Source organism: Alosa pseudoharengus, unplaced genomic scaffold, assembly GCF_046254945.1.
Source record: "Alosa pseudoharengus isolate Yale_2024_CS ecotype anadromous, Long Island Sound unplaced genomic scaffold, YU_APseudo_1.1 YU_APseudo_1.1_scf_12, whole genome shotgun sequence".
NCBI lineage: Eukaryota > Metazoa > Chordata > Actinopteri > Clupeiformes > Clupeidae > Alosa > Alosa pseudoharengus.
Genome location: NW_027468587.1, coordinates 33,974,283 through 33,998,502, shown reverse-complemented (window position 1 = coordinate 33,998,502; position 24,220 = coordinate 33,974,283). Strand labels below are relative to the sequence as shown.

General features: G+C 43.9%; 1 protein-coding gene across 14 annotated transcripts in view; it reads left to right on the top strand.

Annotated features, from left to right (window-relative positions):
- The first annotated feature begins 6,685 nt into the window (after positions 1–6,685).
- ubr5 (ubiquitin protein ligase E3 component n-recognin 5) overlaps positions 6,686–24,220 on the top strand; it is a 36,170-nt gene continuing 18,635 nt past the window's right edge. For 7 of the 14 annotated variants that reach the window (XM_076280957.1, XM_076280956.1, XM_076280948.1 and 4 more), the window contains exons 1-15: positions 6,686–6,900; positions 11,965–12,009; positions 13,425–13,506; positions 13,732–13,808; positions 16,112–16,231; positions 16,921–17,209; positions 17,539–17,764; positions 17,970–18,119; positions 21,128–21,339; positions 21,990–22,106; positions 22,325–22,435; positions 22,631–22,785; positions 23,033–23,150; positions 23,357–23,541; positions 23,756–23,898. In XM_076280957.1, the coding sequence (XP_076137072.1) occupies positions 6,839–6,900; positions 11,965–12,009; positions 13,425–13,506; positions 13,732–13,808; positions 16,112–16,231; positions 16,921–17,209; positions 17,539–17,764; positions 17,970–18,119; positions 21,128–21,339; positions 21,990–22,106; positions 22,325–22,435; positions 22,631–22,785; positions 23,033–23,150; positions 23,357–23,541; positions 23,756–23,898 (2,092 nt within the window). In that variant the 5' untranslated portion in view covers positions 6,686–6,838. The remainder of the gene's footprint in view (positions 6,901–11,964; positions 12,010–13,424; positions 13,507–13,731; positions 13,809–16,111; positions 16,232–16,920; positions 17,210–17,538; positions 17,765–17,969; positions 18,120–21,127; positions 21,340–21,989; positions 22,107–22,324; positions 22,436–22,630; positions 22,786–23,032; positions 23,151–23,356; positions 23,542–23,755; positions 23,899–24,220) is intronic. The other 7 variants (XM_076280961.1, XM_076280960.1, XM_076280959.1 and 4 more) reach the window with 5 other exon arrangements.

Sequence of the window (24,220 nt, the reverse complement as noted above, 5' to 3'; positions counted from 1 at the left end):
TTATCTGGCAGTGCCTTTGGTACAAATGTACTGTTTTATGCTTATGTTCGATCTCTACAAATGCTGTGCCCCTTTGTGAAACAAAATTAAAGGGAATATTTATTGGGACCATTGATGATAATTTAAGGTAATTTTCCAATGCCTAATAATTTAAGGTATTTTTCCAATGCCTAATCCAATGCATAATAATGCCATTATTATGGAAAACTTTGATTTGACTTTTGACCATCATTGCTTCAGTATAATTGGCAGGAGAAACATCAATCCAATTATTGGCCCAAAACAACAAAGTTATTTATATGCGCAACATCCCATGCCCTCTTCAGTTGGTGGCGCTCCTTGTGACTTGATGAAGTGCTTGATGCTGAGCAGTAACCTTTCTCTAGCTCATCCTCTTTGGCAACGCCAACCTTGACTGGACCGTGCCCAGGATCCGTTTGACTAACAGCACCAGCTGAAGTCACCTCAGCTCTTGTTTATTTACAGGCTGCAGATTTGGGGCAGGTGTGTGAGGCTGCCAGACAGTAACCCTTAGTGATACTTATTCACTGCACCACACCTTCCTCCAGGTGCCTCTGCCCTTGGAGTGCATGTGTGAACCAATTCAATCAGTAGGTCATTTAAACGCTTCCCCACCAATACAAACAGAAAACAGACTACATCCATATGATTAAGACACTTCCTTGTCAATCTAGATAATTCCTTGACAATCTAGAGATTTGATCTCTTTCTAATTTTCATATCCCGCACCAGTAGGGGGAATCCAAGGATTTACCGTTTTCACAAGCCGTAGCCCCTGAGATGTCCAGCCCAAGATAGCCAGATGCACACCCCCTCAGGCCCCTCCTCAGGCCCCTCTTCAGGCATGTGTGCCATGCTTCAGGTCAGTGCTGCTACACCTGATATGGCTTGGTAGTGTGGTGGGGTGTGTGAGTGACTGAGTGAGGAGGGGTGTGTGCGCCCTAACTTATGGTTGCAAGGGCAAAGGATTCTCTGACACTGTGCTTCATTTCCAGAACATGCCCGAGGCAGCACTCGGTGGGATTATTCTGGAAACTCGGCCCCTGGGATTGTGTTACCAAAATGAAACAGTCAAATGCAGTGAAATGGCCTGAGTGACAAGGGCTGCTGTTAGTCCACCCGTGATGTTTCCCTACTGATATGTTATTCATTGTTGATGTTTGTAACTCTTGTCACAATTAATGGTGGAATAATCCTTTCCTATAGTCCTATTCAGAGAATTGATCACAGTCTTCAAGCGGTCCATGTGTTTTTACACAGTCCTGGCTCTGTAAATGGGAAAGAAATATGGTGGCTCAGACCATGCCTTAAGAGCCATGAACAATCTCAACCAATCAACACACATGCCTCAAGAGCACGCAAGGGAGGGGTGAAATATGATTGGCTGCTGTGTGCAAAAAATCTATAACCTTTTGTGAAACCAAATCATGGACTTCATCTTGTGTACACGTACTGCACATCTGCATGAATTTACGTAATGACCTGAAGACAAAATAGACAAAACACAAGACATTAGTGCAGGCACACACTTCTCCAGAGACATTACATGCACACACTTCTCCAGAGAAACTTTCAACTTGGACAAAGGCCTTGGAGTCCTGCCCCCTATGCCTCTTAGGCTCATCTTACATGCACTGCAGGTGTCATTGAGTGAAATGAAATCGTACTCCAATCCATGTAATGCAGAATATTTATAATGCAAGTTTATGTTTATGTTTGTTTATGTTTATGCATAGCTGACGCTTTTATCCAGAGCGACTTACCAATTGCAGGGGCCAGTCTCCCTGGAGCAACTTAAGTGCCTTGCTCAAGGACACAATGGTGGCAGATGGGAATTGAACCCACAACTTCTGTGACTACTTCGTGAGCCCCCATGTTCATGCCCCCAAGTCCTTTTAGGCAAGTCCCTCCACTCGGCGGCCATATAGCAACGCTTTTAGGGCACTCGTTGGGCATCCTATTCAGCAGAAATGCGCGTGCGCAAGGCTTCATGACACCAATCTTGCTCCAGCGGCGAGTTCACAACACATGATTGGGAAGATGTCTTCACAACACACCACATGATTGGCTCAATGTATTCACATGTCGACGTTATGCCGAGGAAGGGGTGGGATATGTGTAGACAACGGCCATATTGGCGTTACAAACTAACCCCATGCATTTCTATGGATGATTTTTTGAGTGCTGTGTCTCCTCATTAGAAAGTCTCTGGTATAGCACTGTAGCTGCCTAGCAGCTTTAGCTGTTGAAACTAGCAACTGGAGCTAAGTACAATCAATTGTTTTCATTTTTTTCGTACTGACAGAACTCGGTGACCTCAAGAAACTGAGATCTGTATCTAAAATCGCTTTTCGATTTCTCCTTTAGCAGTGTAACAGTTTAACATGTACTGTTTCTATTTTCACAAACTTCAAAGGGCATGTGCCTTCCACTCCTCCCAGACCACTCAGTGCTGTAGGGTAGGCAATTGCCAGTTGTAAAGTGGCACTAAAAACAAGACAATAAACATCCATCCATCTCTCTAGTGTGACTGCCAAGTGTTAACTCATTTCAGTACATCCTCTGTAGCCTACTCATTCACTTTTGGCCATCAGATGAACTTACGTTCTGTAACATTTGTCTAAGAGCTGAACGAGGACATTTAAATGAGGTCACATGCTTTCTATCTAGTACTTATCAATGATAATTTTAGCATACCCCAAGCTGGCAGTGCATTGAACTTTTGGGAGGTTAGTGACAGTCACACAGTGGTGATATTTACCCACAAGGTCATTTTTAGACACATTCACCAGAATTTGCTCTAAAAATAGCTTTTGGCAGTATATTTGTATTTAACTGATCACAGTTCCAAAGCATAAAGGCTAAGATGTCTACCAAAAAAGGTTTAATGACCTAGTGATGAAGTTATATATCAACCTGGTTTACTTAGCCTACACATATGAGACATATGAGATCTGATTTTAATATAGTCTTGCTACAGACAGGCAGACATTGAATTGTGAACCCTGTAAGGTGTTCATATTGTTGTTACTCAGCCAATGTTCCCGGGTCTGGTGGACCCACCACATTATTAGGCTTTTAAATCAATACAGCCATAACAATTTAACCGATGTTTACTTTAGCTCAATTACCAATGATTGACATAATGTAGGGTTCATATTTGCCATTTACCCCCTGTGAGACCACATTTATGATCATATGATCATTTTCGTTTTTTTTGTGAGAGAACAAGGAAATTCAATTTTCTGTGGGAATAGCAGAAGAAGCAGAAGCAAAGACAACATTTCTGCACACAGACACCTACACTCGCCACATACAGACGCACAGACACACACAGAGACGCACAGACACATAGACACATACACAGACACACACAGCAGGCCCAGTTAGGAGGAGGACACAGTTAAGGTACATGACCTTAACTTAGGACATGATCTTCTGACCTTGTGAGAACAACATGAATGTATGCAAACATGCAAGACTAACAATAGAGCTTTTATAGAAGAGGGACTCCATGTGTTTATAGAAATAGGCAGAGTGAATTTGTGCTTGTAATTCATATCTCTCAGGCATCTGACTCAGTCTATGTAGGCTCAGAGGCCCGGTTTAAACAGTCACACCTCCACAGGACCAGACAGGAATAAGCAATATTGCAACAAACTTCATTCATTATGCTTATTTTACTTGAGTAATGAAAGAAGATGCAAGACTGCAAAAAATAAGGCATATATGAAATTAAGCTAGACATGACATTTTTCCACAACTGCATGACTGTTCCCTTAGATTATGCAATGTTTATGGAAGACAGTTATGTAGTTGAGCGAGCAGTGTGTGTGTGTGTGTGTGTGTGTGTGTGTGTGTGTGTGTGTGTGTGTGTGTTTGCCCAAGTTTAGATTCCTAGAGCTGAGCTGGGACACAGGATAACTAAGGCCAAAGGCTGCCACCTGCTGGGGTTATGGCATTTGGATACTTTTTAACTCAGATAGTTATCTCTCTTGACACTTCTTTTTTGGCCTTCTATGCAAAGGTGTGTAATAATTGTTGACATCCTTATAGTTCTACTTTTAAAAAAGGCTGGAGATTGAAATTTAGAATAGTGCATTCCTTGATGCCGTTTGTCATCATTGTGCAGTTTTCGCTCACTCTACATAACTATTCCCCTATGTCAGTGGTTCTTAAACTGGGGGTCGGCAAAAATATTGGAGGGGTCGCGAAATGATTTGCATTGATGATTAAAGACATTTTTATAAGGTTAAGGTTTTAATCAATGGCTGCAATTGACATAATGCCTTTGGTGATGACATAGCCTAGCCTACCTATGAGAGAAGACATTTTCTGCCTCTACTTCCAATGCCCATCTCGCAACATTTCGAAACCAAATTCTACCATTAGTAGGAAAGGGATTGCGAGACTTGACCCATGTTTTTTTGGGGGGTCGCAAGACAAAAAGTTTAAGAACCACTGCCCTATGTGACAGTTATATTCTATAGGGCTTGTGCCTCAACAACAGCTGCAGAGATTTCTTGTTTGACACTGCAAATAGCAGTTCAGATCATCTTTGCCAGTATCAGAAAGAAAATATTTACATATGTATTTGTCAATGTGAATAAAACATGAAGTGCTGTACTTCTGTTTGAGGTGTAAAACATTTGGGAATGTGTTAAAGACTGCTCCTCTCACCAGCAATGTGTTAAAAGTATTCCTCTTTGACCTCTGACCTGGAATGAGCTTGGTCTCATAGAACAAAGGACTCCCAAAATTCTCTTCACAACTGTAAACATCCTCATGTTTGTCTAAATACAAACCCTTCTTATTTGACATTATTCAACAGATTGAGATACATTCTGCTTTTGAATGAATGCTTTGATCTATATTCCACATATTATCACAGACAGCTTTTAGTAAATTTACTTCAAATGAGTCCATGAGAAAAGGACCTTTGGAAAGAATGTGTTAATCATTTGATGTGGTTACTAAATAATAGACTCATAACAGACTCAAAACATAAATCCAAGTGAATTTGAAAAATAAATTGCAAAATAAATTTGTTAATCTTTGAATCACCTTGGCATTAACAATGTGAAACATCTGGATTGAAGCACAAATTGACAAAACATTTGATCTTTTCTCCAGTCTCAACATGAACATACAGACTTGTGATACCTTGGCATGGACAAATGACATTCGCTTATGACCTTCTTGACAAGTTTATATCTAATAATACCAGAGTATTTGAGGATGCACCTTTGACGGATATGCCCAGTGTAGAAGCTATTGACAGATCAATCTGGTTGTTCATGTTTATTTTCTGTGGTTAATGATATAAAATGTATATTCCCCCTCCTCTCAAATATAGCAAGAGCAGGTGCAAGAGATTTTAACACCTCCCACTCCCCACCCAACCTGCCTGTGCGGTTTCTTTTCGACTGAATTACAGGCTTTCATCCTATCCGCTTTTCATTGCTGTTTGTGAAGTGCTCTAGTGTCTACAACTTAGAGTGCCATGACATACATTTCAATATGACATGTCATCGCTGCTAAAAGCAACAATATGTGGACTACAGTTTATATCCCTTAATATTTCTATCAAAAGATTTTTTTTGTCAGCCTTTGAATAAAATTGAGGAAAACTGGAATAATCCTTTCCATGAAGCACTACTAAAGTGGTACAGAAGGTGAATAGATACCTTGCTAATATTTTTGACCTCCACTCAAAATAGTTGTGGTGTCTCATTGACACTACAGAATGCCTTTTGAATGGGTTGGGCCCATCAGGACCCCATTTTGTATGGGTCACCTACTTGCAAACCAAACAAGATGGTTATATAAGGAATGACCTCTGATTAGATCAATCATATAGTTTATAGGTCAGCAGCAGCAAAACGTGCTGTGGGTGAGCAGAACTGGCCCAGCAAAGAGAACTACCTACCCTATTCTAAGGTTGCTTGGAGAGCCATCAGTTAGGCCTGAATAAACCCAGAACGAGATTACATACCTAGGCCTTCTAGATACTCTATTCCTTTCACACAACTGAGGACATGCTTAGGGGCCAGGTGAAGGCTTTGGAGGGCAAAGCAAATAGGGCCATGGTGTATGGAACAAGAAACATGATTGGCTGAAATATGCTCTCTTCTTATTGTCTGTTCCTACACTCCTGATAGGCTTGGATACTGATCCAATGAGTTGCAAGCTAAATTCCGAGTAAGCCTCAATATTATGGATTAGGCCTACCACAGACATTGTTCATAGTTTCCCTGTCATGGGACATGTCATGATTTTAATCAGTCATTAAATTGGTCGCAGTGAAGGCTACATGGTATCTGAGCATGCAGTTTGGAGCATACACAATAGCTAGGCCTATGTCAGATATAAACTTTCAGGGCTAATAATTAATTATATTTTATGAAGTAGTCTGTCTCTCCAAAATAACATGGGATATGCAGTACTCAAAATTGTTACCTCAACAGATAGTGTTATTTTATTTCAGCACATGGCCATCAGACTGTGCTTTGGCTGTAGGGTTTTGATGTAGTGTTTTTTCATTGCCTTTATTCTCTAAACCAATCCCGTTCACGATAACATGTTTTCTCGTTACTGCTCAAGGACCAACCAGAATCGTTGTTGTATCTTTGCTTATCGACACAGAACGAAGGAGCCTGTAGAGTTAAGATGGCGGCATGTGGGTGAGGAGGCTGTAGAGCAAAGCTCCGGTTTTCTTTCGTTATAAGGACTTATATGAAACCACAAAGTTGTAGTTACCTGGAAAATAATATTCCCCCCATACTACATACATTTTCGTCTTATTTGGATTGAAATAATGACGTCTATACACTTCGTGGTTCACCCGTTGCCCGGGACCGAGGACCAGCTCAATGACAGGTATTTGTTACGGGCGGGGAAAAGAGGGTTTAAATCAATATTTATGCACAGGGTGTGGTACATTATATATTTTATGTTTTCACCATCAGAAACAGCTCCTTCAGTATGGTCCATATATTCGTGTTTCAATTTTTGTTTTGTGGCCGGCATCTTGTCCAGACTACTTCGACGTTACTAGCAAGCTACTGCTAGCTTTGTGGCTAGACAGCTAATTGCTAGCTAGCCGTGTGCTAGCAGGAATGATTGGCCGATAGTCAAAGTTGAGGCGGACAATGCGGGTTGGGGGATGGGGTCAAGAAAGAGAGGGAATATCTGTGTTTTGCTATAGCTGTATTTGGGGTGTAAATTATTGTTAACATGCCACATCGCATTATTTGGTGTACGCACATGTTTAAAATCGCATTAGGAGGTGTTTGATCACAGATGACCCAAGAAATCTGTCGAAAAAGTAGCTAGCTTTATGGCTAGTTTTGGTGGCTAACCAGTTAGCTGTTTGCTTGTTACGTTAGCTAGTAAGCTATCTTTCAAACGAGCTACCACCAAACAAGGCTTGCATACATAGCAAGTCAACTGTTAGATATGTCATTGACATGTTGTAAAATGATTGCTGATAATCTTTATCATAATGTCACGTTATTGTTGGCTTCTCAATGTTAGTCAAGTTTAACGTTAATTGTCATGTGACGTTTTGGGAAATGTTGCTGGCGAAGCGATAAACGGTAGATAGCCAGTCGGCTAGCCATCTTGTTTGTGATTGGTGTGCTGAATTGTTTATAGCTAACGTTAACTAGCCAGCTAACCTTTATCTGTGAGGTACGATTAGCCACCTGGCTTTGATGGCTAGATGTTCGGCTAGTCAAGGGAAAAGGCAGGTGGCAAACTGTATGCGCTACGTCAGTTTGTGTAACGGACTATTAGCTAGTGATAGCCTTCTAGGATGAGTGTAAATTATTGTTTGAGGAGTGTAAGCCTAAACTGAAACTTAATACATTATGAAGTATTTGCTCAATTAACAGTCAAACATTTTAGTTATGAATAGAGCAGATGCTTGCTCTTTTTTGTATGGTAAGGCATGGTAAGACATATGGGCAGACACAAAGCTAAATTAAATTGCATTAGCGAGCTCTTTTGGTTCCGGTTGGCTGGAAGGTATTGGTAGCTTACTAAGCTAGCAAGTTGCCGATCTCACTTAAGCAGCATAGCTGCATTGTAACGTGTCACGTTAACGTAAACGTTGATTCATTTGGCATCTCAAAGCTTGCTGTTGATTGATGATGTGCATTCGTGTTGTTTTTTATTAAATGTTATCCACGGTAAATGAGCCGTAACATTATTCCATGCTGCAAATACACGGTTAACAGTGTTACCTCGAAACACATGTTTTATGAACCAAATTACTTATTTCCTTCAGTGTTCCCGATCAGCAAGGACAGTAAATTAGTGGTTCAATTTGATGATAATTATGTTAAATAAGTTATTTTTTGCTGTTCTTTCAATGTTATTTTCTTGCAAAAACTTTGGCGCAGCCAGGAGATGGTGATCAATCAGGTCGATTATCACACATTGTTTACGTTTTTGTTGTGACTATATGCAGATTGCAGTACTCCGTCCTGTTCTTTAATTCTCAGTACCATAGATGTACAGCATTCCCGAGCCATCATGTGTTGTCATTCTTCTGTCATCTGACCTCTCTTAGGACTATTTTAATGTATCAGGTTGCTGTACATTTGTTTGATTTATTTGTCCATTCTCTTTGAGGGAGAGGGTTAGAGTGGCTAATATGCCTGTCAAAAATATTGAGCCTGGAAGAAGCTTAGTTGAGAATGCTTGATGTCACTGCTTTTGCAAGGGTGGTATTTAGATCAAAAGACTTTTGTCTTTTCGGCACTTACATTTCTTTTTAAGATAACGCAACATGGTACATATATTTAAATTGCAAGGGATTCATATATAGCCCTATTTTTGTCCATGTTAAATTTGAATAGATTACTGGGTCAGTCCATTTTAAGGCTCAGGGAATCTGTTCATATAGGCTAGATGTTCTTGTTTGACCTTCAGTGAAAAGCAGGGTTAGACTTTAGCTTCAGTTGTGTAACCATGTAATGTATGTAGGCCTAGTTTATGTGTTGCTGGGAGAGTAGCCTTTATAATCTGTTTACGCCTTTTCTAAACACAGAGCTGTTCAGGTTATGTGGAAGATTAGAGTGTACACATTGAATTGGGATTGTAGAGATACAGAATTTTAGAGTGGAATTGGTATGGGTAACCCGAAATTGAAATTGTAATATTGTGCACTGCAGGTCATACCATGCTTTACTGATTCATTTGGTGTGATTCCATATTTCGTGTCTTTACCTTAATGAAGCAACGGCTCAGTTTGTCATCCCTGATCTTTTCCTTCAGTACAGCCAACAGATTAGTTCCTGCCACTGGCACATTGTTTATCTCACTGATGAGACATGTGACTCACCAGCTTTCCTACTGTGTCGCTCTCACAGGAAATGAAGGCCAATTCAGGTAGTGGTCCCCATTTATGAGCTGTGGGTTGATTTGGTCCCTCTGAGAGGCAGGCCCATGTGCTGAGGGTCCAGAGGTGTTTGTGTCGCAGCCACAACTACAACCTCATGCCCTTACTGTAGCTGTACGTGAGAGACAATTGGGTGTCATGGCCCAAACCAAGGCCTGCACTCTTCACCATTTCTTTATGAAACAAGTCTACGTAATTAAAACGCCAGTGTTTGGTGTGTGAGTTCATCCTGGTTTGACTTGCTGTAGCTGTAAACATTAACAAAATGTACATGGAGATACACTGCTGGTCCCAGTGATAAGAGGTCAGCTTTACTCACTTCCTGCTTGACCTGTGGGTGCACAAATGAGGAGTTGTTCCTGATATGGGGTGCTGTTATTAAAACCAAGCCTTGATAAGAGCTTCACAAAAGCACACACTTCAATTTGATTCACAGAAATGTCATTACAGTTTGTGGTAGTGTGTTTTTGTATTGGGGACAGCCTGAAATGAGTGCACTTCAGTAGAATGCACATTTAGCCTAGTTCTGAGAAGTCCATACATAATGATTTGGACAATGAGCATAAGCTGATTCCTTATACACAGTGACTCCATGTGAGGCAAGTCTCTCCATTTGTGTACATTAGAATTTATGTGTTTGCGTTGGTCTGTAGTATGTGATTATGTTGGCAGAGCCGTGGCATGTAGGAATACAGTGCCCATGTAGAGATGAAATTCTCAGACCCAGAGAGGGGCCTCAGTGGAAAATGGCTGTGAAAGTTGGTCTGGCGGCTCATGGTGTCCACACCACTGCGGGCAGGCCTAAGCTCACAGCCTCTGACTTTGTCCTCGACCCGCATGGCACAGCTGTGGCCATCTGCTTGGCTGTCTCTGGAGACATACAGGAATCTGTCTTGGCTCCTCACTGGTTGAATCAGATCATGAATTAAGATGAATCCATGGCATTTAAGTTCAGAAACGGTTTTAATAGGTGAGTTGTTTTTATAATACCATGTTCAAAATCCTTTTTTGAAAGATTGGTTGTGATTCATCTGTAATTGTTCTGAAACAATTCAGAGTGCATGCAGTTGCATGTAATTGAAGCCCCCGATTGTCTTTGTTTTTTTTTGTCAGGCATTTTGTATCCGCAGTGACCTGCAGTCCTGTGCCATAGCTGGTGTAAAGCCTGTTAAACATGCCAAACTTAAGCATATTCTGAATTCCCAACTTGGGCCCCTTTTCCACAAGGTTGTTGTAAGAGTTTTGTTTTTCCCCCTTTCTCTTTTGCGGGCTTGTATTTCCTCCTAATTTGTCCAAGGAGGGGTGTCGGGTGTGTGCGTTTTATCTGGGGGCTGTTCTCCAACGCCCCGAGCTTCTGTTCCTGCCTGTCTCTGGAGGTTAATCACAGAGAAATGGCCACCTGGGGAGCGCAGTTGTCTGTCGCCTGAGCTCCTCACTACTGACTCACAGCCCCTGCGTTGGACTCTGATGGGCTATGATGGGAACTGAATAGGAGTCCTCTTTGTTCTCAGTGCAGCGTTTATTACAGCTGGGGGAAACTCTCTGTTCAGCCCAGAAATGCCAGATGTAAGGGTAGCATAGCTGAGAACCAGGCCTCAAACCTGCAGCAGTTATGAACGTTATGAACCAGGCCTCAAACCTGCAGCAGTTATGAACGTCCCCCCCCCCCCCCCCCAGTGACCATCAAAAGGACCTGTTATCTCAGCTGATCATGCTTGCGTCTGTGCGACTCGTATGGCACTGCAGATGTCCTTTGGGCTTCACGTCCAGTTTCTCTTGTGCTGTGTGAGAGAGGAAACGCTGTGGCCCAGTTAAGCCTCATCCAGCTGCGGCTGCTTCGTGTCCATGACCCTGAGGCATGACATCCCCCCCCCAACTGGCCAGCTCACCCGAGACTGATGGTCACGGTCCTAGTGTCCGAACCGTAGTTTGTGAAAGCTTTGCACACTCTTGTCAGGAATGTTTAGACGCATCTTCCTCAAACCCTGCAGCAGCAGCAGCAGCGGGGTGCTGTGCAGTCAGGGCAGCAACAGGAAGACCTTTCTGAGTCCAGCGCTGTCAAATGGTGCAGCCTGGCTCCCTGCCTGGGGAGGCGAGAGTGGAGAACCCTGCGTGTCCCACCCCCATCTGGTTTTGTGCCCTGTCCTCTTCATTACAGCGCAGCGGCCAGCTGGGCATGTTAATTAGCGCCATTGGTGTACCTGGCCGGAAATGGATTTGAAAAAGAGATGGTCATTGTCACCTTGAATTCTTATTGCTACTCCCACACTGTGTGTTCAGTAGTTGCTAGATAGAGCATTAAATCTGTGCAAAGGTTGTCAGGCCGGTGGAATATTTTGTACATTAAATGGTAATTATTGACATGTTAAATCTTCGACCATGTTTGACTTCGAATTAGCGGTACGCACAACCAGGATGTTACACCCCTGAAGCGGCACCATCAATGAGGCCCAATCATGTGTTTGTGACTAAAACGATTACAGCTGGGAAGAAGCCTTCCTGCTAACACATTTTTTTTCTCCCGTCTCTCTGAACAGGCTCCGGGAAGTCTCTGAGAAACTCAACAAATACAATTACAACAGGTAAGACAAACCTCATGAAACCCCATCTGATCAATACCATGTGTGTGAATGGGCTCTCTCTGCTGGAGGGCCACGCACCAGCTCCTTAATAGGGGCACGGCAGCCCGTAAATACGCTCTGCATTCCACTGGATCGAGTTGGATGTTCAGACATGGATATCTTATTATATTTGACCAGAACCTCTGTTCAGTGCACAGGAAAGTGTTCAGTAAATGTAAGCTACTAGATACATTTTCATGCTGTTAATTTGCAGGAATTTATTCAAGTTCATATTATTTTTAAATGTTGGTCTTATGAGGCAAGTCAGTTTGAGAGATTGTTCCTAATGGTTAAAATATAAAGTTCTACCCTAACATAAGGTTCTACCCCAACAGTGATGAGAAGAAGAACAGATATAGCATGACTTTATTTGAAACACTGTCCCACATCCCTGGAAGTCAGAAAATGTGGCAGGGTGTCAGCTATAGAATATCATGTTGGCCTGACAACTGCTGCTCCCATGTGTTCTGCTGCAGCATGCCACATCCACCCCCTGAATATCCCAGAGCAGAGGTTCAGGGTTTCCCCTGTCATGAGCTGCCCTGGGTGGGCAGGCTGACAAGACTCTCGGGACACTTGGGGGAACAAAAAATATAGCCCATCAATCACTTATGCCTCCATTCTCAGTTACCATTTTATCAGGTTGGCTTCCAGCATTGTGAGGAGTGGATAGTTAGGAACACAGCCAATTCTTCCGCAGATGGAAAAAAGATTCTAATATCTCCAAGGAAATTATGAGTATACTGTGTAACAAACTCAGTTTAGAGGTGTCTACTCCCTAATGATGTTGCACAAGTATCAGCCGTCATGTCCCACATGTTTGACTGGTGAAGTGCTAAGCGTAGGCAGCAGTAATTAGCATCGGCCCAAATCATACTTCCTACACTTCTACAAGACAGGCTCTGGTATGTTGCTGGCAAGCTGGAACTCACTTCAGAGTTTTCTTTTTAAACCAACTAATATTATAGTGAATATTTTAATATTTACACAGCTGTAGTACAAGACATGGTGAATGAATAAATTAATAAAAACGTTCTCAAATAGTCTTTGAAATTCTGACTTTTTTTTTTTTTACTTTTATGCACTGTGACAGCACAGAGTGGTGCTAAGAGCAAGTTTAAAATGGTCCCAGATGGACTTTTACATCACAGGATTGCCAGTCAGTGCCTTGTCATTTTTTAGATCCACCACGGTATGTCCTTACGCAACCTACTTGGGGACCCTGACCTGACATACTTGCTTGTTTGTGGTTCTGGTCAGAAATTCTATGGGGACACTTAGAACACTTGAGGTTCATGTGTGTTCTTGAAGACAGCTAAATATTCTGGGGCCGGTTCAAGTGATTATAACTGTATGCCTCCCCTTTGTTTTTGCAGCCACCCCCACCTCAGTCTTCTTGAGCAGGCCACTTTGAAACAATGTGTGGTTGGACCAAACCATGCTGGTTTTCTCCTTGAGGTATGATGATATCTCCGGCGATGTCTTATAACTGGAAAACAGTGTGTTGCACTAAAATTTAAATGTATGACTCAATGTTGCATGTATGAAAATGAATTAGTAATTTAACTGAATCATGTAAAGCAGTAGGTTCGCTTTAGATATCCATTTACCAGATGTGATGTTGCCTCCTGTGATCACGGGTGGTGCAGGAGGAGACTCTTGAAGTGTGTGTCTTTGTTCCAGGATGGGCGTGTGTGTCGGATAGGTTTTGCTGTCCAGCCAGACCGCCTGGAGCTGGGGAAGGCAGACGGCACAGAGGGGTGAGGTGTCCACTCCTTCAGCCTTTACTGACAAAAAAAAACCTGTCCCAAGGAACACATTACACAGGCTCGGGCACTGGGCCTAATTTCCTCCTAAACGCCTGGACAGGTCTCCTGGGCACAGCCCGCGTAGGAAACTCTACCCCCCTTTTTTTTTATTAGCTTTTTAAATATTAACCTGACTCCAGGATCTGTATTTAGCCAATTGTACCCTGTTGTGGTGACCGTGACCACTGAGCCCATTCAAAGCTCCGCTCTGTTTGTTTACGTACTGTCCTCTACAGTGTAGTCAGCAGAGAAGGAAGCAGAATTGCAGCATGTCCAATGCTGATTTATTTGTGTCCTTTTTGAGCGACCCTGTAATTAATCAGCAAGGTTTTTGAGGTTGTTTGTGTGCGCGCATGTTTTTTTATATCCGGTTTCTATCCAACACGGCCTCTTTTTTAAACATGTTTTGTGGAATTTATAGAATGGTCACCACCAATGTTGGTGACATTAAATTAGATTTTGAGATGTCACCATCTGACTTGAGCTCCCTCCAGCCTGTAGGAATCCATTTTAACAGCTTATTTGCTGGAGACTCGTTGTCTGTCTGTGCTCCTCTGGGGTTTTTGTGCCCAGACTACAAGCCAGCGTTTGAGCACTTAGTAGACGTGCCTCAAGCCTCTGCCAACATGACCGCTCTCCAAATGGAACGTAAAACCCCCCCCCCCCCCCCAAACTTTTCTCTTTTCCCTCCCTCACTTCCTCCGTTCTCACTCTTTCCAATCTTTTTGTCAGTCAGCTTGAAGAGTCCTGAAGATAATGCTTCTGGCTTGAGCCTCCCCCCCCTCCCTTTCTGCAGCGCTTGTAGTTTGTGCCCAGGCGGCATTGAAACAGGCTGGGTTTCTCAGGGAAAATAAGATGGTGCAGATGGTAATGGCCCTGAGCAGTCAGCAGTGCTGCTGTGCCTCTTTGCTGCTAAGCTAGTGGAAACGGAGCCCGTGGATTTTTCAACGGGACTCCCAATGACAGCCTCAGCTCTGGAATGCAGACAACCCCCTCCACACCCCCATTTGAAGTGTAAGGCCATTTAAGCAAAGCCTAATTTGGCACGCTGCCATTGCTCTTGAACAACAGAATAGTAAAAATAAGAATCGAAGAGAAGGAGTTGGATGCCCTTTCCTATTTTAGACCAGCTAATGTTGCTGGCATTGCATGATTGTATTCCAACTCCCATCATAGTGCCAGTGTGCTGTGGGGCCATCAGGAATATATGACTCTGTGCTGGAGTTGATGCCCTTTAGCTATAAATGTGGTAATTTATGAAGACCGTGGGGATTATATCCAAACAGTCCCACGACTGCGCAACACAGTTTTGTGCTATCCTTTTTTGCCCCGTAGCTTCTAACAAGAACAAATGCCACCTAATGGAGCCTGTGAAGCAAATAACTTTTGTTTGTCTGTAAAATTGTTGCCATTGTTATGTAAAAATGTTAAGCTGTGATACTTCAATGATAATTCAAAAATGATGCGTAATAGTTTTTTTTTGTGGTGTGTGTGTGATTGATTTCAAGCATTTATGAAGCAACAGTGGAGGAAGTTTTGAGCCTTGACACAAGTCCAACTTTACATGCTAATTAAGATATGTAAATACATTCTCAGGCTTAGTGTTTCTAGTAGCCAGGTAGCCTGCTGGTGAAGGGTAGATTAGCGATCTTGTGTTGTGAGACTCTGTAAAGGAGCATCACAGGTAAGACACTGCATCACCTCTCTGCTGCATGCTGCCTCTTAACACCAGCCCACAACAAGCACCTTTTGGTTTGCCATCTTGATGTCCATATCTGTACACTTTAAAATAGTACACTGGGTATACTGATGGATGTACCTTTTTGGCTGTGATGTATTGAGGCAAAGCAGCTGTTAAAATGGCCGCCTCCTGGTTATCCGGTGATGTTACACTCATTGCCTTGATCTGGATGTTAAATGATTAAAGCGAGGCCCATGTTGAGTAAGCTCAATCGCTCAGTGCAGAGCCTAGACAGGTCTTCATCACGGAGGAACGACATGCAGCCAAATCTGGTTCCCAAGGGTGTTGCCATGCTCGTCATCCCCATTTCCCCTCCATCTTAGACTTAAGAAGCAATATTAAAAAAGAAATAATTAAAAATAAAAAACAATGCCATAACATAGAAAATGAAATATGAAAAGAGAAAGCCGAAAGAGCTTTCCCAAAGCACCACCTGGGCTGCCCAGGTGTGCTCATCTGGGCCCAGTGTGTGGGGCACTAGGTTTGTAACTGATCTCCCGTCTTTTGTTTCCAGTTCAAAGTTGAGCAGTGGGTCAGGGGCAGGAAGGAGCTCCAGGCCAGGCAGGACTAGTGATCCGCCCTGGTTCCTGCCTGGTTCAGACACTTTGGGCAGACTGGCAGGCAACACCCTTGGGTAAGTTCTGGCAGGGGGCCCCCCTCAGTCATTTAGCCAATCGGGTAAAATTGGGCTGCCTCACCGTGCCACTCCTGGCTAGGGGATTATGTGTTGTAGTCCCTGGGTTGAATGTAGGTCTCCCTAAAGGCACCAAAAACCAAAAGCCTCAACAGCCTTACAGATGAAAGCCAAACGATCAGATTACAACCATAATTTCAGGTTGACTTAGTATTTCAAAAACACAGCTTTGTCAAAATTTGGTCTGATCAAACTTAAAGCTGCAAAAGCAGATCTTTGTCACATGCAAAAAACCTCACATTTATTTGAGTTTTTACACAACATCAGCACATTCTGGTTATGTGGGCGTCAGCATATTCTGGTCACATGGGCATATAAGTGTAATAATGATCATTCTCTTTGCTGAGTAGCAACTGGCGAGAACCAGTATTTACAACTAAAATATATTTTAGATATTAGATTTATGTTATCAATTATGTGGTGATATGATTACCGATGTACCGATTATGTGGTACATTAAAACAAGCAATCCTATTGTCCCCCCCCCCCCTTCCAACAAAAACAAGAAAAATCCAAGATGCTGTCGTTTCATGAGTCCTGTCAGAAATACCAAAAGTCAACTGTGGCAGTGTTGTATTGCAGCACTTCTTTTCTTCTCTGACCATGTCTGGTGTGTGTGTGTGTGGCAGGAGTCGCTGGAGCTCCGGGGTGAATGGCGGCGGCAGTGGGGGCGGCGGCAGCAGTGGGGGGGGCGGAGCCGGCGGGGGCGGTGGGAGCAGTGGCGCCGGAGGAGGAGGCGGCGGTGGGGGAGGAGGAGGAGGAGGAGGCTCGTCCGGCCGCTCCTCCACGGCAGCAAGGGATTCGCGCCGGCAGACGCGCGTCATCCGCACCGGCCGAGACCGCGGCTCTGGCCTCCTGGGCAGCCAGCCTCAGCCCGTCATCCCGGCCTCGGTCATCCCTGAGGAGCTCATCTCTCAGGTAACCCAACACACACACACACACACACACACACACAGTCTTATTGTTGCATCAGTGTCTATGTTGTTTCTCTGATGTTCTATGCACACATTTTTGAAATGCCTTCTGTTAAAGAAATTTAAGAGGCGTCAAGGGGTAGACAATAAATTCTGTCTGCTGTTTACCATTTGTGGAAGCTATTAATTGTCATAATGAAATATTCTGTGCTAAAATTCTTCCATTAACCCACAGCATCAGCAGTTCGGTTCTGATAGCTCATTAGGAGGAGGCCAATTGAGGTGTGTGTTCCTGCTGCTTGTGACGCGTTCCCTCGTCTCTTGTCCCTACAGGCCCAGGTGGTTCTGCAGGGCAAGTCGCGCAGCGTGATCATCCGAGAGCTGCAGCGCACCAACCTGGACGTGAACCTGGCCGTCAACAACCTGCTGAGCCGCGATGATGAGGATGGGGACGACGGGGACGACACGGCTAGCGAGTCCTACCTGCCCGGAGGTACGGCCGCGCAGCTGCTGATCTCTTCCCTTGCACAAACACACACACGCGCTATCACACTTAGAGGTAACAGATATACAGAGGGTTGCCCATGCTGTGTGTATGTTGCCCGATTCGACTCTGCTGTTTTTGGATCATAGCTCTGTGTTATGTTTTACATTAACAAAACGTGAAGTTTTATCTTTGTTGTTGATCTTGCGCTTAAATCTGAACTGTAAGCAAGCCTTGTTTGTTTATATTCAAATGTCCTGTTTGCTTGTGGCCTCTACAGAAGACCTCATGTCCCTGCTGGATGCGGACATCCACTCGGCTCACCCCAGCGTCATCATTGACGCAGACGCCATGTTCTCTGAGGACATCAGCTACTTTGGCTACCCCTCCTTCCGCCGATCCTCCCTGTCACGCCTCAGCTCCTCTCGAGGTAAGTAAGCACGCATGCGCACTCACACACATACACTCTCACACACAGTCCTCCACAAATTAGGGGTTATATTTGGTGTTTTTAATGCAAGGGGCCTCGTATTTTATTAGCCGTTGTGAGTCAATGCCTTAGAGAACATCCAGCCACAGTTGGTCTGTTTGCACAGTCATATGCAGGCTTGGAATTTCACCATTTTAGGGGCAAGGCCACTTGGCCTTCAGTTGGGCATATTTGGTGGGGGGCACAAAGGCCACATGTCAGGGCACCAAGGCCAAAGTTAACTATACAGTAGTAGGCTATAAAAATTATCAAAGTTTTATTTAGCCTATTCACTGCAGTAGACCTGCATCACTGTATGAAACATTACAAAAACATAAAACATGACATATTACATATAACTGTAAATCATCTGATCATCTAATATTTTCAGATATCTAGGCTATATTTAACATTTTATTTTGTATTTGGCCTGTTATGAAATCATGTATTGAACAATTTAAGCACAACTCAGCTTTAAGAAACTCAAATAGCCTAGATGCATGCTTAGCATTTTGTGATCATTAAGGCTACTTTCACAAACTCTTATAGTCAGCTGTCTTCTGATTTACCGACATTTGTAATATTTATTTTGTATTTGGCCCGTTATGAAATAATGTGGAACAATTTAAACACAGTGTAAAACTTAAATCCCAAATTTGGAGACATCCATGTATGTTGAAATTTACTGCAAATTCAAAACGGGATTAGTCTGGAACGGCTAACTGTACAGGGGGCTGCTTTACACCTTTCTGTTCGGTAAGGTCCGCTGTTTATTCTGATATATGGTTTGTCGTATGTTAAACGAAGGGTTCGTGAAGTATTCCACCGAGATGAATGGGTAGGGAGATGGACGCAAAACCTTCAGTAGAATTTATGATTAAATTTGAATTATATTATTTACTTTTCTCGCGAACCGTTCACCACACCAATTAGCGGCTAACATCGTTTAAAAGCTGAGAAAAAGCTCTTTCATGTGATACTTGTGATGTCTGTGTGATGAGTAGGCTACTTCGCGAGTATGAGAAGAATGGGTTAATTTGGATGCACTTTCTTTCGCTGTCACTTTCTCCACTGCGTAATCTGCGCTGTGAATGCTAAGATTATTTTGACAGGCCATAGGCTAAATATATATGCTATTAGTAGGACGCAAAACAGAATATTTAAAGAAGGGGGCACCAAGGCCACCGTGGCCTGTAAACCTCTGATTTTCAAAGGGGCGTCACGGCCAACGCAAGGGGCTACGACGGCCATGGCAGTCGTGGCCGCCGTGAAATTCCTACCCTGGTCATATGTATGAGATTTGTTCAATATCACATAGCAGGTTAAAAATGAGACGTTATTGATTTCTAGTCATTGCACCAGTCAGCGCATACCTTTGGGAAATAAAAGCAGTCTCAAGCCACAGTCACTGTGCCCTTTATTTGTGGTCCTTTTCTTATTCAGTGCCATACTCTTTCGATTTATGAAGCGAGTTGAGACTTGGTGAATTGTAACCTGAGTAGAAATACACCAAGTTGTTAGGAGCTTATTACTGTCTTATTACATTCTACACTGAAACCTTATATTCCTTTTGCTGTGCTGATTTTTACATTTGCGGAAATGGGCTTTAGTCTCAGTCACAGGCATTAAATATAGCCTTTCTTTTAGTCGTTTGTTTTACCTTTTGTTGTGTATATTTGCAGTGTCCCTCAATACATATTAGATAGCTAGATATGTTAATATCATAATAGAAATGGGGTCTTCAAGGAAATGTGGACAGGCAATGTCCATGAGCAATACTTATTCTCCTATAGCCTGCTAGCTCATGCTTTCTTCATAGAATGGCGATGTCAAAAATGAATATTGTCAAGACAATTAATTTTTTGGTTAGAAAAAAGAAGTCCTCCATTTTGTTTGTCACAAAATACCCTACATTAGTAGTGCTGGTGTACAGCACTGGCCTCTGCTGGGGTGACAACAGGCCAGAGTGTTGTTTTATCAGTGGGTGAACAGTGAGGCCTAGCAGTCCCCATCAGGCGGCGTCAGGAAGGCATTCATCTGTAACCACTGAGGCCGTCTGGAGGCCAGAGTCTGCCTGTGTTCCTCTTGAAGAGGGGAAGTCCACTTTCGTATCAGAGTGCACACTGGAGTGCTTTGGCTGAAACGTTAACTGTTTGAATAAATGCTGATATACATTTGCACTTCCTTCCTATGCTGTTGAGTTATTCAGGGCAGAATGGCTGATAGAGTTACTAAATGCGAGTTTCTACAAACACTTTTAAAACCAATGACATATATATTTTTTTTTTTTTCATTGCAATGTTTTGATAACGTGTGCATGTGTGTGTATGTTTAGTAAAGTGTGTTTGTTGTTTGCTTTGAATTGTGGTCAGAGAAGCCCCCTTTGCCCCCACTCCCCTCTGCTCCCCCCTCCCCTTCAGTGAGCCCTCTGAGAAAGCCCCATCAGGCCGCAGTGCCTCCAGGCGCAGGGGTTCAGTGTTTGCACACGCCCTGTCGCACCGCTGCAGCCTACATGAGATAATTGAACGAGCCCTTAACTGGACACCCCCTGTCATTTAGCCTCCCGGACTCCCTCACAGGCGTGACCAGATGCGCACGTGGGGCGTGGTCCGCCGCGTGAGGAGCTCTGGAGGCCTAATGATAAAGGATGTCGAGTAAAGAGGAACTCCCTGAAGTACAACGCAATCATTTTACATATTTCTTTTTTTTTTTTCACCATTTCATAATCTCTGACAAGCTTGTGTGTTAACACACGGGCGAAGACAGGAGCGTTGCTGTCACACCGTCCTGTTTTATTTTTTTATTATTATTTTTTATTCCACCATCTGAACTCCACCCTCATTAGTGCCACACGTGTCCCAGTGTCTCTCTACTGACGTTCATTTTCTTCATTCTCATCATGTGAACGAGGGTCTTTCCCAGAGAGTGGCTTACTTTTATCCCACTGGTGTGACCCGATTGCATACCAGTTCTCCTTCTCCCCTTAGAGCGCGACTCGGAGCTGCTGCGGGAGCGCGAGTCGGTGCTGCGTCTGCGCGAGCGCCGCTGGCTGGACGGCGCCTCCTTCGACGCCGAGCGCGGCTCCACCAGCCGCGAGGGCGAGCCCAGCCTGGACAAGAAGAGCACGCCGCTGCAGAGCCCCGTCTCGCTCAGCGAGGAGCTCCAGTGGTGGCCAGACAAGGTGCGAAGAAAGCAAACACTTAACCTAAAAAAGAACAAAACCTGCCCCCTTTAAAACAAAGAACACGGCTTACCTGTAGCTCGCCTCAGTGGTTGGAGGAGGAGATGTGCTTGAGCGCTGGTGGTTTTGAGCAGTTTTGTTTAAAGCCAGTGCAAAGTTAAAAACATAATTGTGTGCCCCAAGCTCTGAAACATGTTTATGGAGGGTAGATGCAGAAATAGAAACACATATTTGCAGTGTCTAGTCACTGTATTTGTATTAACCCCCTTTTCTGTTTATTATCCCTACTTCTGTGTCCTCATAAGAGGCCTTTCTACTTTCTACCAAATGCTGCAGTTGCATCCAACTTAGATCATCACTAGAGTGCCCATATGAAGTGGGCCGTGAGTGTGCTGGTGTTTGCTCCAGCTGAGCGGTATGCCAGTGGCGTGGTGCTGCTCTCTGCAGCCTGCCGGGGGATGTCATTAGTGTGACTGATGGGGGGTGTAATTAGTGCCGCCAGCTGGTTTGGTGCTCGGGCTCCTAGTGTGACACCCCAGCTCAACATGGCGGCTGAAAGAGTTGGATCATTTAGCTAATGTGCAGGCTCAGGCTGACGCTGCTGTGTAGGTAAATTCATTCGCTGTTTTGTTGGATTCTGTCTTGCGTAGGATGGCACGAGGTTTGTGTGCATTGCGGCCTTGTACTCTGAGCTAGTAGCAGTGAGCTCAAAGGGAGAGCTCTATCAGTGGAAGTGGAGTGACCCTGAACCCTACCGAAACGCACAGGTAAAGCACCGCACACGCTTTGGCAAAGAACTTTAATGTCTATGAACAAGATATTCTGGTGAATTAATTAATGGGCAAATTTATATTTGGCTGGAATTACATGGTAGCTGTTAGCTTTACAAAGTTGACAATCAAAGTTTAATAAGCATATTAAGTTTAGAAAAAATTTTTGGGCCAACTCATCAGTTTTCTCATCTTTTCTCTCCTGTATTCTCCAGAATCCCTCAATCCATCACCCGCGGGTGTCCTCCTTGGGCTTGACCAACGAGAAGATCACACTTCTGTCCGCCACCAGTATCAGAGCTACTGTAGCTACTGAGACCAACAAGGTAAGAATTTGATGCTAAATGGAATATCTGAATTTGTACTGAGAACAATAGACAGTAATCCAACATTTTTGTTACATTGAAATGATCAGTGTGTGTTACTTAGACCTACAGTGCAGGTAGTAAAGTACTTGACGACACTAGCTCTTGAATGACAGAACTGTACTGAGCTGTGGTTTGTGCGTGTTTGGCCTGCAGGTGGCGACGTGGGTGGATGACTCCCTGAGCACAGTGGCCTCCAAGCTGGAGCACGGAGCGCAGAGCTTCCCAGAGCTGCAGGGCGAGCGCATCGTCTCGCTGCACTGCTGCGCCCTCTACACCTGCGCCCAGCTGGAGAACAGCCTCTACTGGTGGTGAGCGCACACGTGCCCTACTGAGGGGAGTCAGCCACAGGACTAGTTACCCCTCCAGTTTAATATCCACTTAGCTCAAGTCTTGAGCAAGGCCTCTTCAGGGCTCTAGGTTGGCTGCTTGTGTTTTGTTCTGGCTGCGTCCACTGTTGGTAGAGAGTTCTTGGTTTGTCCTGTATTACATTGTGGTGAAGCATTTTCAGGGTGGTGCAGCTGGTTTCTTGAAGTCGTCATTTTGTCTTCCTCCCAGGGGTGTGGTGCCGTTTAGTCAGCGGAAGAAGATGCTGGAGAAGGCTCGAGCCAAGAACAAGAAGCCAAAGTCCAGTGCTGGCATCTCGTCCATACCCAACATCACCGTGGGAACCCAGGTCTAGAAACTTCTCCTTAGTCTGCTCGGTCCTAGATCACCAAACTATAAATATTCATCATTGGACATTTTTATATGTGTTGCTGGTGTTAAACTGTACAAGTTTTTTAAGTGAATGAGGGTTTTTTCGTGCCAGTCTTCATTTCTATATAAGATCATCTAAGATCTAAGACCATCTGTCTAAAGACATAGCTCTTACCTTTGCAGGTGTGCCTGAGGAATAACCCTCTCTACCATGCTGGAGCGGTGGCCTTCTCTGTCAACGCCGGCATCCCTAAGGTGGGCGTACTGCTGGAGTCGGTGTGGAACATGAACGAGAGCTGCAGGTTCCAACTGCGCTCGCCGGAGAGCCTCAAGAACATGGAGAAGAGCACTAAGACCCAGGAGGCCAAGTAAGACCAGCAGCTCCCCCCGATCTGCTGAATACTCAATCCCCCCTCCTCTTTATGAGTCTTCAGAACTTCTGAACTGTTTCTCCTTTCTCTTCTTTTTCCTTTTAAAGTCTTTTTTTTAAAGCAGTCTGTTGTTGTAAAATGGTGCATGGTGGCCTGGCCTGTGTGTGTGTGTGTGTGTGCGCATTAGATGTGCTGCTATAATAGTAGTAAGTGTGCTGTTGGCATGCTGCTCTGTGTTGTGCAGGGCGGAGAGTAAGCCTGAGCTGGTGAAGACTGAGATGGGCCCCCCTCCCTCCCCAGCCTCCACGTGCAGCGACGCCTCCTCCATCGCCAGTAGCGCCTCCCTGCCTTACAGTAAGTACACACACACACACACGCATATATATATATATATATATATATATATATATATATATATATATATAACTAATACCGTTTGTAACTTGGTGGAAAGGAAGAGTGCATGGCCAAGAAAGAGATTTGGAGGAAGTCACTAGAAATAGAAGGTTTCCAGAACTTATACACTTGTTTGTGGGATGATACGCAGTTAATATCAGTGCATGGAATTAAGCCGCACAAATTATTTTTTCCTAACTGAAGGGAAGCTCTTGAGAGAATGTCCTTAGTGCTTGAGGTAAGTTTGAATTCTATGTGTCTTGACAGCACAGAAATGTAC